Genomic DNA, 15979 nt, shown 5'->3' with positions numbered 1-15979 from the left:
AAACATAAAAGATATCTCCTCTCTCTCTCTCATACACACATTCAGTCTGTGTGATGTCTAACAGTGAAATCATAGCGGGCCTGGTGCTGGGTTTTAAATGAAACGTTTCATTCAGACCCAGACATTAAGGAGTGTGTGTGTGTGTGTGTGTGTGTGTGCATGTATGTATGTATGCGCTAGTTTCACAGGAACTACCTGCAGGCGACAAGCTCTTCGCTTTATTGCCCACTGAAGTGTCTGACGTGAGAAGGAATGTTTCTCTCTCATAAATCAAAGGCATTAAATGTCAGCGCAACCCAAATTCCCATATTTTCCCATCTTCAAGCAGCCCTTTGCCATAACTTTGGTGTAATGATCATTCAATTACTGCCCCTCTCAGATATGTCAGGAAATGCTGAATGCCTCCGAGACAGCCATCCATATTTATCATATCTTAATGGATTCGCACAGCACAATGTGAGGTACCTTTAAGATGTGTGTGTGTTTATCTGCTTCCATTTGTAGATGAGCATTCTGTGGACATTACTGGAAAAATGCAGATGTGCTTTTGAAAGCCAGTCATAAAAAATCAACCATCCACATATTTAGTGCTGAAAAGTCAACTTACAGCAGTTTTCAACTGGTTTTGTTTCAAGACCCAGATTTTACCTTCAGTTGAAATCCATGCAAAAAAGTCCCAAAATTGTTAAATAAGTAATTCACCCAAAAATAAAAAATCTCTCAATATTTACTCCCCCTCTTGCCATCCAAGATGTGCATGACTTTATTTCTTCGGCTGAACACAAACAAAGATTTTTAGAACACTATCACAGCTCTGTAGGTCCATACAATGCAAGTGAATGGGTCACAAAACTTTGATGCTTTCAAAAGCACATAAAGGCATCATAAAAGTAATCCATAAGACTCCAGTGGTTTAATCAATGTATTCTGAAGCAATCAAATAGATTTTGGGTGAGAACAGACCAAAATATAACTTCTTTTTCACTGTACATCTTGCCACTGCAGTATAGGATTATGATTTCAAGCTTAATTACACTTCCTAGTGCTCGACATATTCACATAGCGCTAGATGGTGCTAGGAAGTGTAATCGAGCTAAAAACCATGATCACCTAGGAAACTGCTGATATCAAGATTTATAGTGAAAACTGTCCTGTGCTTCGGAAAACATGTATTAAACCACATGTGCAAGTGGTAATGTATGTGCAAGGTATGGGTATGTACAGTTATTGAATTAAATATGTGAATTTACATATGTACATGAGATATTTATTTACATTATTGCACTATAGGGGAGTCCTGAGGCAGTTTAATTGTTCATGTGGAAAATGGCCTGAGGGTAAAAACTGTTCTTGTGCCTGGATGTCCTGGTGCTCAGTGCTCTGTAGCGCTGGCCAGAGGGCAACAGTTCAAAAAGGGATTGGGCAGGGTGTGTGGGGTCCAGGGTGATTTTACCTGCACGTTTCCTCACTCTGGAGACGTACAGGTCTTGGAGGGTGGGCAGTGGGGCACCAATAATCCTCTCAGAAGTCCTGAAGTCCACTATCATCTCCACTGTTTTGAGCATGTTCAGAAGCTCAAGGTTGTTGTGACCACACCAGACAGCCAGCTGTTCAACCTCCCATCTGTATGTAGATTTGTCACCATCGCGGATGAGGCCAGTGACCGTGGTGTTGTCGGCAAACTTCAGGAGCTTGACAGTGGGGTCCTTTGCAGTGCAGTCATTCATGTACATGGAGAAGAGCAGCAGAGAGAGAACACATCCCTTAGGAGCACCAGTGCTAATAGTGAGGGTCTCGGATGTGAGTTTCCCCAGTCTCACTAGCTGCTGCCTATCTGTCAGAAAGCTGGTGATCCATCGACAGATTAGGATGGGCACGGAGAGCTGGGTCAGTTTGGTTGAGAGAAGATCAGGCATGATGGTATTGAAGGCCATAAGTAGGATCCTTGCATAAGTCCCAGGTCTGTCGAGGTGTTGCAGGATATAATGCAGTCCCATATTGACAGCATCATCCACAGACCTGTTTGCTTGGTAAGAAAACTGTAGGGGGTCCAGCAAGGATCCAGTGATGTCCTTCAGGTAGGCCAAAACCAGTCTCTCAAACGACTTCATGACCACAGATGTGAAAGCGACAGGTCTGTAGTCATTAAGTCCTGTAATTTTAATGTATTTGTTTTTTTTGGGGGGGGTGATGGTGGAGTGTTTGAAGCAGCAGGGAACTTCACACTGCTCCAGTGACCTATTGAAGATCTGTGTGAAGATGGGGGCAACTTGGTCAGTGCAGACTTTCAGACAGGCAGGTGAAACTCCGTCTGGGTCTGAAGCTTACCTAGTCTTTTGTTTCTGAAAGGCCCGGCACACATCCTCCTCACAGATCATAAGTGCAGATTGAGTAGCTGGAGGGGGTAGGAGGGGGGTTCCTGGAGGTGTAGGTGTGTGTGTGTGTGTGTGTCTGTGTGTGTGTGTGTGTGTGTGTGTGTGTGTGTGTGTGTGTGTGTATGTGTGAAGATCAGAGTGGGGGAGGGTGTGAGACTGGGCTTTTCAAACCTGCAGTAAAACACATTCAGTTCATCAGCCATTAGTTGATTCTTTACAGAGCGAGGGGGAGGTGTCTTGTACTTGGTGATACTTTTCAGGCCTTTCCACACAGATGCAGGATCGTTGGCTGAAAACTGGTTTTTCAGCTTTTCAGAGTAGCTTATTTTAGCCACTCTGATTTCCTTAGTATGTGTGTTCCTGGCGTGGTTGTACAATATTTTATCCCACCTCTGTAAGCATCCTCTTTGGCATGACAAAGCTGTCTGAGTTTTCCTGTAAACCATGGTTTATCGTTATTGAATGATACAAATGTCCTAGTAGGGATGCACATATCCTCACAGAAACTGATATATGATGTCACAGTATCTGTGAGCTCATCTAGGTCTGTGCCTGCAGCTTTAAAAACACTCCAATCAGTGCAGTAAAAGCAGGCTTGTAGTTCCAGCTCTGCTTCATTGTTCCATCTCTTAACAGTCCTTACTAGAGGCTTAGCTGATTTTAGTTTCTGCTTGTAGGTCAGGAGATGAACCAGACAATGATCAGAGAGTCCTAAGGCAGCATGTGGGACAGAGCGATATGCATCATTTACAGTGGTGTAGCAGTGGTCCAGAATATTTTTGTCTCTGGTGGGGCATGTGATGTGTTGTTTATATTTTGGCAGTTCACGGGTGAGGTCAGTTTTATTAAAATCTCCCAGAATAATAATAACTGAGTCCTGGTGTTGTTGCTCCATGTCTGTGATGTGATCAGCCAGCTGTTGCAACGCTGCATTTGCGCATGCTTGTGGCGGGATATAAACACTCACCAGAATGAATGAGCAAAACTCCCGCAGCGAGTAGAAAGGCTTACAGTTGATGAAGAGCGCTTCTAAATTAGGACAGAACATCTTCTTCAATGCTGTTACATCTGTACACCAACTTTCATTGATGTAAAAGTATGTTCCACCGCCTCTCGTTTTCCCTGATGATTCCGCTATGCGATCCGCTCTGAACAGCTGGAAGCCTGGCAGATGTAACACGCTGTCCGGAATGGATTCATTCAGCCAGGTTTCCATGAAACACAGAGCAGCGGAGTTCGAAAAGTCCTTATTTGTTTGAATAAGCAGAAGCAGCCATCTTTAATCCTACATTATTACAATAGGGTTCACATAATAGTAAATAAATTGTTAAAATAGTAGTTAAAATGAACTTACAATGAACAATACTTTTACAGCATTTATTAATCTTGGTTAATGTTAATTTGTACATATAATAATACATTATTTTACATTTAAAATTGTTTATGTTAATATTAGTTAATGCATTGTATTCTAACATGAACTTAAAACAATAGTATTTCGATTACCACTAACCAAGATTAAAACATGCTATATAAAGTATTGGTCATTGTTAGTTCATGATACCTAATGCAATAACAAATAGAAACAAATTGTAAAATGTTACAGCCATGTTATTATTTGACAGATAAAATTGCTCCAAAATACATAAAATACTTTGATTAAATTCAAAGCCTTTGATGTACAGCTTCCCCAAACACTTTTTTTCCCTTGTCCAAAATAAAATTATTTTATTTACAAATATCATGTGTGTGAATTGATTGCTATGATTATTATATATGTATATTTTTTTTATCTATCTAAATAATTTCTGAGCATTACATCAAAGTTAGTGTGTGATGGCATAAAGTCGCTTAATTAAATTACTGTGGATGTCAAAGTATGTTTTCAAACACTGTATCAAGCGTTCATGGGCTGCAAGCATGTCATTTTGAGTTGAAATTAACCCAAATTAAACCTGTGTTTGGTGTAAAACAGCCATAATGTCATGACGGCACCGGGCTCTCCCTCACCGTCAGTCATTCGCACTCACTCACGTGCGTTTTAATCACTCACACCTGCAGCTCATCTACACCTCGTTTTGACACGCACTTAAGCTGCACTCTCACCCTCTATCAGTGTCTAGCCTTATTGTAGGCATCATGGACTCTCCCTTGGTACTGACAATGTGATTGGCAACATCTCTGCAATTCGCCTACCTGTGCTTCGACGCCCTGTTCAGTTTCTCAAGATAAATGACTTTGTATATACCGAGTTTATGGCATGTTAAGACTAACAACTAACATGAAGCCTGAGTGATTCCTACATATTGACATTTATGAATGACTCCTTGCCCAAATGTTACTTCCTGGTTACACTGCACCTTGCTGTGTCTATGCTGGATAATGTGACCGTTTACATTGTGTGAACATCAAGCCTTGTAATTTATACCAACCTCCCTGTTGAAAGAAGTAACTCCCCTTTTATGCCAGCTTGAAGATAAGTTCTCTGTTTTCAGCAAGTGCTGTGTTTTGTTTCCTGTTATGGATCCGTCCCTACTACCATTGCCTGTGTTTGACGTAAGTCTATTGTCAAAGACTTTATTCCTATCCTGTGATTCCCTGTATACACAACTTACCTGAGTTTCCTTTAATAAACTCCCACATTTGGGTTCATCACAACTCCCACGTTGGTGTCGTTACACATGAGAACAAATACTAAAATGTGCAATGTTTGTTTGCAGGAAGGTTATGCACCATGTTGGTGGAAAAGCAATAGGCTTTGTAATTCCTTTACTTAGTTTGTATATCATCGCTGTCTGAAAAGCACGTATCAAATTATTTTTCAAGAGCATGGAAAAACTATTTTCTCAAACAATCTTACAAAGTGAATCGAAAATAACATAATTAGTCACCTTTAGCACCATAAACAAAATTCTATCATTACACATCTGTTAGTGAACTGTTTGATTATTTTAATTGGACTTTTTTTGTTAGCGAACGTGGACATACACTGTTTTCTTATCATGGGTTCCAATGGCACATATTCAGTTACAGACTCGAGGCTAACTGTTCGTGTTACCAGAACTCAGTTGGTAGGTTATCGATTGCTAGAGAATTTTATTTTTGGATATAATCTGAGCTTTGACTTGTTTACAAGTCAGTTTATGACTAAGGTTTCTAGTCCGGTTGTTGAGTGGACAGTTTGGTTTTGAGACGCGCTTTCCGGGTCCAGCGCATACTTTGCCTGTCAGAATTAACTTTCACTCATGATTTTGCAAAGATAGAAATCTGGCAACCGAATATGGCTGGTATAGTCTACTTTTTAAAGCCACCTAACATTGTGTGAGCATGAATGGCTTTGGTTGTCAGGGAAATCACAGAGCCAGTCAGCTGAGGTAAATTAATTGATGCTCTTCAAAACATAAGGGTGGGACATATGCTGTTTTGATGGACACTTCTCAAGGCCAATGGAGAAACTTGTTAAACAGATTCTACATCTTTTCATTGGTCATTTCGATGCACCATTCAAACAGTAGGAAGAGGTCATTTGGCGCATTCCGTAAATGGTTAAGTCAAAAGTGGAGATGTTTTTTCATAGGACAGCAACGATATAATATGTTCATATTGTTAACACCATAGCATAAATGCTTTGACTGCATGCTTTTGATTCAGAGCATGGGATAAGTCTGTCCAGACATAAGCTTTCTCAGGGAGCCTTTTTCCTTTCTGTAGAAATCTAGTGTCTAAAAGCAAAGCAATTCATCTGCGTTCTCAGCACTTTTCATCATAGGTCATCTAAGACAACATTATCTCCCTTAGGACAATACTACTGGATCGATGCAAGACCTAAATCAAATTTTTAACTCCAGGAGAGGGGGTGTTCATGCATCTACATGTAAAAAGTAGTTTATGGGCATTTCAGGGGCTGTTGTAAGGTCAGTGGATATTTGGGGCATAGCCCAGACCTGTGTGGTTCTGTATGGGGCCATCCTCTGATGAAATATAAAAATATTATACACTTTAGGATAAAGGTTTGAATGTTACATCCGTCCCACTAAGTTTTGTCTGGACTTCAGGTATGCTCACAGATCAGAAATTGTGTGCTTTCAACACAATGTACTTAAAACATGATAACGACAACAAAACACCATGTTGTCCCTTTTGGAACATATATTATTGTCCCTTCTTTTACAAGTTGATAAAACGCATACAGGGCTTTACTGAAAACATTCATAGTCCTGCAACGCCCATGGGACATTTGATCCTTTTTGGAGCTTGACAGCTGTGGTCTTCATGTGCATGGTTGTTGTATGGAAAAGAGTTGCATTCAGATTCTTCTAAATTTATTTTGTTTTCCACAGCAATAAATAACCGCATGAGGGTGAACTGTTCCTTTTTATTAAACTACAAAAAAATTATTGATTTGCATAAAAGCTACAGTGCACATGAGGTATACATCCAATACCTGTCAACTCCAATAAGCAGATCTATAGGCGAGTTTATTTCCGGAATAAATGAGAAACCTTCTCAGGCATGAGCTGGATAGACTGTTGTTGCTTTGACGATGACGTCCAGACAATGTGATGCAAAATCAATGTTGTGAGCAGAATAAAAGTTGACATTCCATTAGATTTGCTAATAATCAACACAACCATTTTCAAGGCATGTCAGGTGTGACTTTGAAAGGTGAATTGGATGAAAAGAGGTTGAAAACCAGGATGTAAACCACTCTAACATTATCCGTGTTAAAGGAATAGTCATTATATCTGTCCAAACCCATAGGACTTCCAAACTTGATGTCGGGCAGAATATTAGGGACTCACAGTCTCCATCTACGTTCAATTTTATTGCATGGAAGAAAAAAAAAGATGCATAGAAAGTGAATAGTGACTGAAGCTAACATTCAGCCTAACATTTCCTTTTGTGTTCCATGGAAGAACTTCTTATGGGTTTTGGAAGGATATTAGGGTGTGTAAATTATGACACAATATTCAGTTTTGGATTAACTATCCCTTTAAACTTTCATTTGTTATATGCATCTGTGTGTCCGAAAGGACAGCCATGTTTGTTCGTAAATGTGAATGCGTTCATGTTGTGTTGCAATTACAAAATGATGGGTAACACTTTCTTTAAAGGGTCCACAATGATGCACTACTTAAGCATGAATAAGACCGTAATTAATGACTAACTGAATGTAGAGTAAGGCTTTCTTAGCCATAATTTACAACTTACAAGTCTTTGTTTGTGTAGAAAGTAATTAATGCTCAATTTCAGAAATCAAGTTTACTAAACTTTAAAATCTTCTATTTATGAAAACTGGACCCCTGTTCTAAAGTAAGAGTTTAGTCTACTCAAGTCATTGGTTTGTTTTGAACGTTTCAATTCAATAAAACTCTCTGAAATTTTGTAAGTTTACTGCAAATACTGTTATCACCTAAATAATGGCAAACAAATTAATGTAATGGTATGAGTAAATGTTTCGTTTTCGAACAAGGAGTCAAACTGTCTTCATTTTTTGGTGATTCATTAGTAAAAATTTAATAAAACCAATAATTAGTCATAATTACTGTTCAAATAGTTTAATAAATTGAAATGCCTCCTAATAAGTGGAAAACAAGCCAATAACTTGAATAGATTTAGTTCTCAGTTTATAACGGGGTACTTTTTTTATTTTTTATTTTTTTATTAGTAACCACTAAGTAAAACTAACACTACTTGGTCAAGGTTATTATATTTAACTTGAATACCACCTAATAAATGCAAAACAAGACTTTAACTTAGTTAAAATTTCCACTCTATAACGGGGTCCATTTGTCTTGAGTATTTGTATTAGTAACCGCTTCATAAAGCGAAGACTAATTAGCCTTAATTACTGGCTTAATGTTTAGTAAACTTAATTCACGATTCATTTCTGAAATAGTTTAAATTAGCCTACTTTTGACACAAAAATAAGATGTTGAATAAGTTGTAAAATATGGCTAAGAGAGCCTTACTCTACATTCAGTTATGCATTAATTACTGTCTTATTAATACTTAACTAGTGTTTAACATTATTGTGAAGCCTTAAAAAGTGTTAACAAATGATGACTCTGAGATTCTACTCAGACTCAAATATACAGTGTTTTGTAATTTCTATGCAACACTATAAAGGTGACGTGTGTAATTTGTGCCACTGGCATAACTGAATGGGGAGGGGGGGGGACTTGCAAAATTATTTTTAAACTGTTTTCCTGAACACTCTACCTGCCATTGGTTGCCCAAACAAACAGTTGAGCCCCAGACTCCCTTTATAAAAAATAAAAAAAAAAAACGTATCCGCTCACTTGACGTGATTTATTTATTTTTTTATTGCTATTTTGTGCAGAAATGAATTGCGTATATTGCATGGAAACATGACTAATATTGCTGTCGGGCTGTTCTGGATGCTCAAAGCATTGCTTTGAGAGAGCCACAGAGTTATACTTTTAATGGGAATCAACCTACAAATGGCTTACTTACAGTTGTCTCAAATCATAAACTTACTTAAAATAAATACGACAATTACATCACCTTTAACTATCGAAGGCACTGTAATTTGTTTTTACTTGTCGCAACAATCTAAAAAATTAGAAAAGTTGGAGCTCTTCAAGTTGTAAATGACACACCTTATAAATTACAAGGCCAGTGAAGATGAAACTTTTTTTTTTTTTTTTTTTTGTACAATTCATAAATGCGGTAATCCTGACATGAGGTGAAAGCACATTAAACCTGCTGTTTAAAGTCTGTTATTGTCCTTTTGCTAATTTTCTTTTTGCTCTCTTTTAGGGAGGTGTAAGCCCTGTTAGAACTTCTCCAAGGAGAAAGGCCACTTAGAGAGCATGTGTTGACCTCTCATTTCTGTGGCATGAAGCTCTCCGACTGCAGAATGACTCTCCTTCTCTTCCCTATTGACATTCAAGGTGCATTAGCACTTGTGTTTCAAGTATGGCATTGACCCAGAAGTACACACTCAACATTCTCCCTGCACATTCACCATAACACTTTAATAAAAAAAAAATTATAATAATAAAAAAAAACTCTGCAGACACTATCACTAACAGGCATGTATTGCAAAAGAGCAGAAAAGGCATTCCAAGATTCAATTCAAGTTTGTTGGATTCAGGAAGTGGACTCTAATGTAGAAATTCCCCTAAAGGTTCAGTGATGGTTGAATACAGGAATGTTTAATATACCTGGAAAGAGCTATCTGCGGGTATTCTCCCTTCTCATTTCCTGGCACATGCATCCCTGGAGGTTCATAGGCACTCAGTTCTGGAAACACTTTTTTGAGCCAATCACCATAGTCATAAATGTCATGTGACTGATCACTCTGCATTAACTTGGTAACACTTTACAGTAATGTTCCCTTTGTCAAGGGTTCATAAAGGGGTTTAATAATGACTAACAAGTCATCTACAAATGCTTTATAAATCATTGATATGCAGTTGTAACAGCATGAATAAAAAGGGTGACTTTAATGCAATATTTGCCGAATTGTGAGCAATTTAACTTGAATGTAATACATGCTTAATAAATACACTTATCCACACTTGTATTAATCAAAAACATAAAATGCACTGATTTATGTAACAATGCAGCAAACATAGACTGTTAAAGTAAGATTAAAAGGAGAGATTAGATCCTTTTGCTAAAGTTCACTTTGTGTTTATATTCACTACTGTAACATCTTGGCTCATTTTTGTTGTCATTTTCCTTGTCAGGAGAAAAAAAAAAAAAAAATGGTGCTACTCCTATTGGTGTCCCAACTTAACTAGACCTAGTTACCTAAAGTCCTCTGCAAAACACTTTTCAGCATACATCTTATAATAAATCCTGATCACCATTAAACATACTTAACTTTATGTAGATCGATTACTAATGTTGGCAACTCCTGAAGAAAGTCTTATGTGTCCACTTTACATTACGGTACATGTTCTTAGGGTACTAATACCGAATAAGCGTTATTAAGCATTTACAACATGTGAGGTAAAATGGCTCACTCTTTGGCAGGTATTGCATGAAAGTAACCATTTTTTGCATGCTGTTACATCTTCATATTTGTATGCATTTATTTTTAATGCATTTGTAAATAACTTATTATTAATAATGAACCTCTTTATAAATCCTTAACAAAGGGAAATTCATGTAAAGTTTTCCCTAAAAGTCCTTCAAGCAGATAGGGAACATTTCAAACTGATAAGAGCTATCTAAATAATCAATCACTGGTTAAAAATACTATAAGATTAAGGTTTTTTTTTGGTAACACTACAGTAAGGTTCCATTCGTTAACAATAGTAAATGCATTAGGTATCATGAACAAACACTTAACTATATATATATATATATATATATATATATATATATATACACACATACATTTTTAATGTTGGTTAATAAAAATACAATTGTTCATTGTTAATGTTAGTTCATAGTGCATTAACTAATGTTAACATTAACTTTTTTTTATTTTAAAAATGTATTAGTATATGTTGAAATTAACATTAACTAAGATTAAAAAATGCTTAAGCATTGTCCATTGTTAGTTCATGTTTACTTATGTTGTAAACCAAACTTTTTTTATTTTTATTTATTTTTTATTGTAATATGTTAGGGGTGGACGATATGACCAAAATCTTATATCACGATATGAGTAATTATATATCACATTTATAGTATTTATTTTTTTAGAAAATAAAAAGATATTATAAAACAAAATAGAATAATAAAATATTAAATAACCATACGGTACTGCCAACTTTTGGATAATCCTAATCCAGTCATTGAATTAAATACTTTCAGATACTTTTATTAAATTTTCTCTTTATTTGGAAATTGGCAATAGTCCAAGTAAATAAATAAAAACACAAAATAAACAATGATTTAAAACTTGGTTTTAAATCATTCTTACCATAATGCTAAATTTCACATGTCTGATGTTGTTGACCAATATTAATAATATTATGAGCTTCCCAAATCAATGCAGCAAATAAAATAATGCATAAGTTAAAAAAAGAAACTAAACACAAATATCCAAAATTATGTAAACATTTCTTACCGAAAACAAATGTTAAATAAACATAAACAACAACAAAATTATGACCGAATTAATGCAAAACACATCTTTTGGCTTTCATAATATACTTTTGCGTGCTTCATTTTGAGGTAAAGCAAATTGCTTGTATTACGAGTGATTATCGTCGTGCGACACGATTTGCAGATTATATTTTTCTGCTCTGTGTTGGCTTTTGTGAACCAACACCACAGATGTTACACCTTTTTTACTAACAAGCTCCTCTTCATTTTCTTGACTTGTTTAGGAGTCGTTTTTCCTGGGTCAAAGATTGAGTAGCATGAGTGATCCCGCTCTGCGCTCTCCTGTAAATATAGAGTATCCTGCTCGACTCCAGAGAAAGCACACGTGATGCTCACATGAAACACAGATGCGCAGGTCTCACGTGAAGCCCTGCCCACATAGATAAGCCCACGCTGCACACATGGATATTTACATATCACGATATACACATTATAGCAAAATCTCTATCGACTGACACTTTATATCGTCACCACGATATATATTATCATATCACCCAGCCCTATTATACGTTGAGTCCGAATACAAAGCTAGTTTTAAATGGCAGTTTATTGTGAGCAATACCCAAGGTTGCCTGCATAATGGTGTGGTAACATTATCAACCAGCAGGAGCTTACTGCCAAAGTTAACCAGCCAGAATTTGAAACTTTGGTTGGATCTTTTGGTTGTCAAGCCAATCACTTTTGTATTAATGGGTGCATTTTCAATCTTGAACTTGGGAATATGATGACGGAACCTTACTTGTTTCATAGGTTGCACCTGGTCGTGTAAATGGCCTAATTTTTCTTGGTCCTTTTATGACTATGCCAACATAGAATCTCATTGAATCACGTTACAATATCTACATTTTTGCTAAATGATTTTAACGTGGCTCGTTGTACATATTGCGGCAGTTACCTGGTGAAATGAACACTAGAGGCTTCAACATCAATGACTTATTCACTTTCACACAAATCACAAGTGAAATGGCAGATTATCAGTTTATAAACATTTACTTTTCGTCTTGTTCTTCACACAATGCTATCTTATGACATCTAAACTGTTTTACTATAGCGCATGACTTGTAAGACCACCTTTACAAGCTCACATTACTTTGATGCAGTTGCTTTTATCCAAACAGGTTTACATTTTATCAGTTTGTTCAAGTGTGATTTAATTGCATGGTAGCTCAACTTATACTTAGAGCATTGCACTTTATGTGGTACAAGTCCTAAAAAGCACATGAGCTGAAAGAGTCATAGAAGCACCACAAAGTGAGGTTGTTGCTTCAAGAATTGTGTTTTCATCTCACATTTGCTTTTATGCCTTGATATATTTCTGTAGAAGTTCTTCTTCGTTCGGGGGTAAAAAGAAGTTCTAAACAGCCAAACAATGGTATACTGTTTCCAAACATTCAGACACCCATCACACTGATGTGAGAGGTGTTTAGAAGTACATTTAAATATGAGGACACTACATGTAAAACCTTAATTTGTTATCAATGACTTTGACTCATTCTGAGTAGAATTCACATGAGGTCAGTAAAAGAAGCTGTTTTAACCACTCGATGATGACTTAAAGTAATATTCATGCAGTAGAAAAGGCTTGTCTTGTTTACATTATGAATTCATGACGCTAATGCGCTAACATGATACACACGGCCATAATATGCACCGGTTACACTCTGTTATTGTAATTTATTATGACACCGATACCATTGCAAAGATGAATGTATAAAAGTGTAAATGTGCAGAACAAAGATAAAACAATGATGATAGAGGCATATCTTACTTTAGACAGATGTGTGAATGGCTTTTGCTGCAGATGGCACATGAGTGAATGGGCACTTGAGAGTATTTGATTCCTTTAGTAGACTAAAAAAAATAGTCACATGACTTGGTCTTGGAAAATGTCTCTAAGCAAACGATTGTACAGATAGTTACATTAGCATCAGCTCGCTAGTAACTCTGCACATCGATGTGTTCATGTTGACTGATTTTGACTCACTGAACAACGTAAACAAAAATAGCCATCGGCCTCAAGGTAGGTGGAGCTCCAGGTCACACCTACCAATGATGTGGACCAATGGCAGTAAGAAGGTGTTTAGTAGCCAAAACAAATGCAAAAAACCTTCTTTTTGGCCAGATTTTGTTCTAAATGACGTTACACCCATTCGTTCTTCGATTTTGTAGGAAGTATATCGAGACCTTAAGGGTTAGGTTTAAGGTTTAGGGTAGGGAGGTCGGTTTTTTGCTTTTAAAACGCGATAGAGCATTAACCTTAATCTCATCTGTTTGAGAGAACATTTAACTGACTTTTAGCGCCATACAGAGGACATTTCACCTCGGAACTGCTGCGATACATGCAATGAACTATGTAATATCAATTAGAAAAAAAGTCACCATAGACACGGAAATTTCATGAGATTAGGCTGGACTATGCAGACAATGGACCAAATGGTTGGCCAGATCATTACAGATCCCCCAGTGTGCTGACTAAAGCTATTGTTTTTATGAGATGTATCATCTCATAATACTAACCCTAACTTTTTCCTTCCTGTCCTTGTGGCGAGTTCTTGGCCAGAATAAGCTGCATTGTTGATCAGACTTCATGTCATTAGTCAAAGGTCTGACTATATGCGACTAGGTACTAACAATTTAGCCTATTTTTAGCTCATTAGAGGTGCATCTGTTGCCACATAGACTGCTAATTGCTAACTGGCCTATTGCGACTCACCGTTTGTAATTGCAGTTTGTTCACATCAAAGTTAAGCTGCTTTCATTTATGTGGTATTTCTTTTATTATTCCTCTACACACACAATCACACACAGTTCTAGTCTATCCAGACACGAGGACACCTGAGGCAAAGACCGTGCGCTATCTTCAGACAGTCGCTGTTTTCTTGAATAATTTTTTCCCTCTTTTTTTGCTTCATTGACTTGATGGGGGTCTTTTAAGAGGGAACTCGCAGCGGTTTTGGACGAGGCAGCCCTCCTGGCGACAGCCTTGAGTATGTATGTCTCAAATGTCTTGTCTTATTCACACTTTTCTAAAAACATTCAGATGGGCTTTCACTCCCACATATGCCCTTTGCGAGAGTCTGTGAACTGCATTTGTCGTAATAGATTCATTGCTGCTGCGATGTTGCGATTGATGAATTGTTACTCTTATTCAAGGGGCTATTGTAAATGAGGATGTTTTATTAATGGCCTTCATCAAAGCATTTTATGAAATGTATTTAAATTTATCACCATTCACACTTGTGCTTTGGCAGAAAAGAGCATCTGTGAACGGTTTCCTGGCAACAGTGCACCCGCTCTAAATTGAGCTTGTTTATTGATGTTGTTTTTAAAATGTTTATCTCATTTTTATTTTTTCCATTGTTAAAGGCCTCAAAAGTATGTTCAGACCTCATCTTATTATGAGGTATACTGAATGACCTTTTTGCATTTTCATTTCCAAGAACATTAACACTTAGTAATTCACTTCTTAATTAGTTTCATACAGTTAGATTCAAGTAATTCAAATCAATTCACAAACAATTATGCAATTTCCAATTAAGATGAGGTGGTAAATGCTAATTTTAAAAGATGCACGGTCAAATGCGTGTTTAGTGTTAAATTCAATGCTGTATGTACATATATACCTATGGGTTATTTATATTCCTGTAGATAAGCTTACTGGTTGACTCATTCTTTTGCATTTTTTCTTTTAAATGGACTGTCTGGTCTCTCATGCACACAAATTGACAGCTTCTTGACAGGAACCCCTGACCTGTCTAGCTTTGACATAGCTCTGTGAAAAGAAAAGCACAAATCAGAGGGTTATGTGTGTGTTTGAGGAAAAATAATCATTCTTAGCACAATATGAGCAGGTAATAAAGCCTGTCATGATAAATCCAGTATAGAAATAACATTGTTGAAAGCAGATGATTATATATACTAATGTATCCTCATGATATTTTTTGGAAATGACAGGGTGTATTAAGCTTGGCTTTTTATTTTAACCATTTTGGTTTTATTTGAGTTTTATTTTGTACCCCAAGCATGTTTCTTTGGTTATAATTCAAATGAGAACTATTCTTTTCCTCTTTCTGGGTTTGATTGTAAAGATTTGTCAAATTAAATAAATTTTAGTATGTCTGTTACATATTGTCAAATGTTAACTATAATAAGGCTTTTTCTTCAGTGGCAAGGTCTGGTTTTATAGCATGTATATTGTTTTTGAACATGCTACTGTAATGTGCAAAGATTTCAGTTATTTAACATGCAACTTCTGTTCTCATTAAATTCTGAAATGAATAAGAAATGAATGCTAAAGTGTTTGCGTATCTTTTTTATTATTATTACTGCAATAAGACTATTTCAAAAAGCAATTAAAAATAAACTGAAAAAAAAAATGCTTGGGTTCATCTTAAAATGCAGCGTTGACTTTTCAGAAATACTGCAATATTTGATTGTGCCATTATATTTGAGGCCTCTTAATTAGGATGAAAATTGTGATATTAATTGCTGACAGAATACTGTTCTCTGTTTGG

At 36.6% G+C, this 15979-nt stretch overlaps 1 protein-coding gene across 1 annotated transcript in view; it reads left to right on the top strand.

The window, feature by feature from the left end:
* LOC127430670 (gamma-aminobutyric acid receptor subunit alpha-6-like) overlaps positions 1-15754 on the top strand; it is a 50816-nt gene extending 35062 nt beyond the window's left edge. The window contains exon 10 of the mRNA XM_051680614.1: positions 9159-15754. Coding sequence (XP_051536574.1) covers positions 9159-9168 — 10 coding nt within the window. The 3' untranslated portion in view covers positions 9169-15754. The remainder of the gene's footprint in view (positions 1-9158) is intronic.
* Positions 15755-15979: the final 225 nt, after the last annotated feature.

The sequence above is a fragment of the Myxocyprinus asiaticus genome, chromosome 40 (genome assembly GCF_019703515.2).
Source record: "Myxocyprinus asiaticus isolate MX2 ecotype Aquarium Trade chromosome 40, UBuf_Myxa_2, whole genome shotgun sequence".
Lineage (NCBI taxonomy): Eukaryota > Metazoa > Chordata > Actinopteri > Cypriniformes > Catostomidae > Myxocyprinus > Myxocyprinus asiaticus.
Note: the sequence above shows the minus strand (reverse complement) of the source record. Positions and strands in the feature narration are given on the sequence as shown.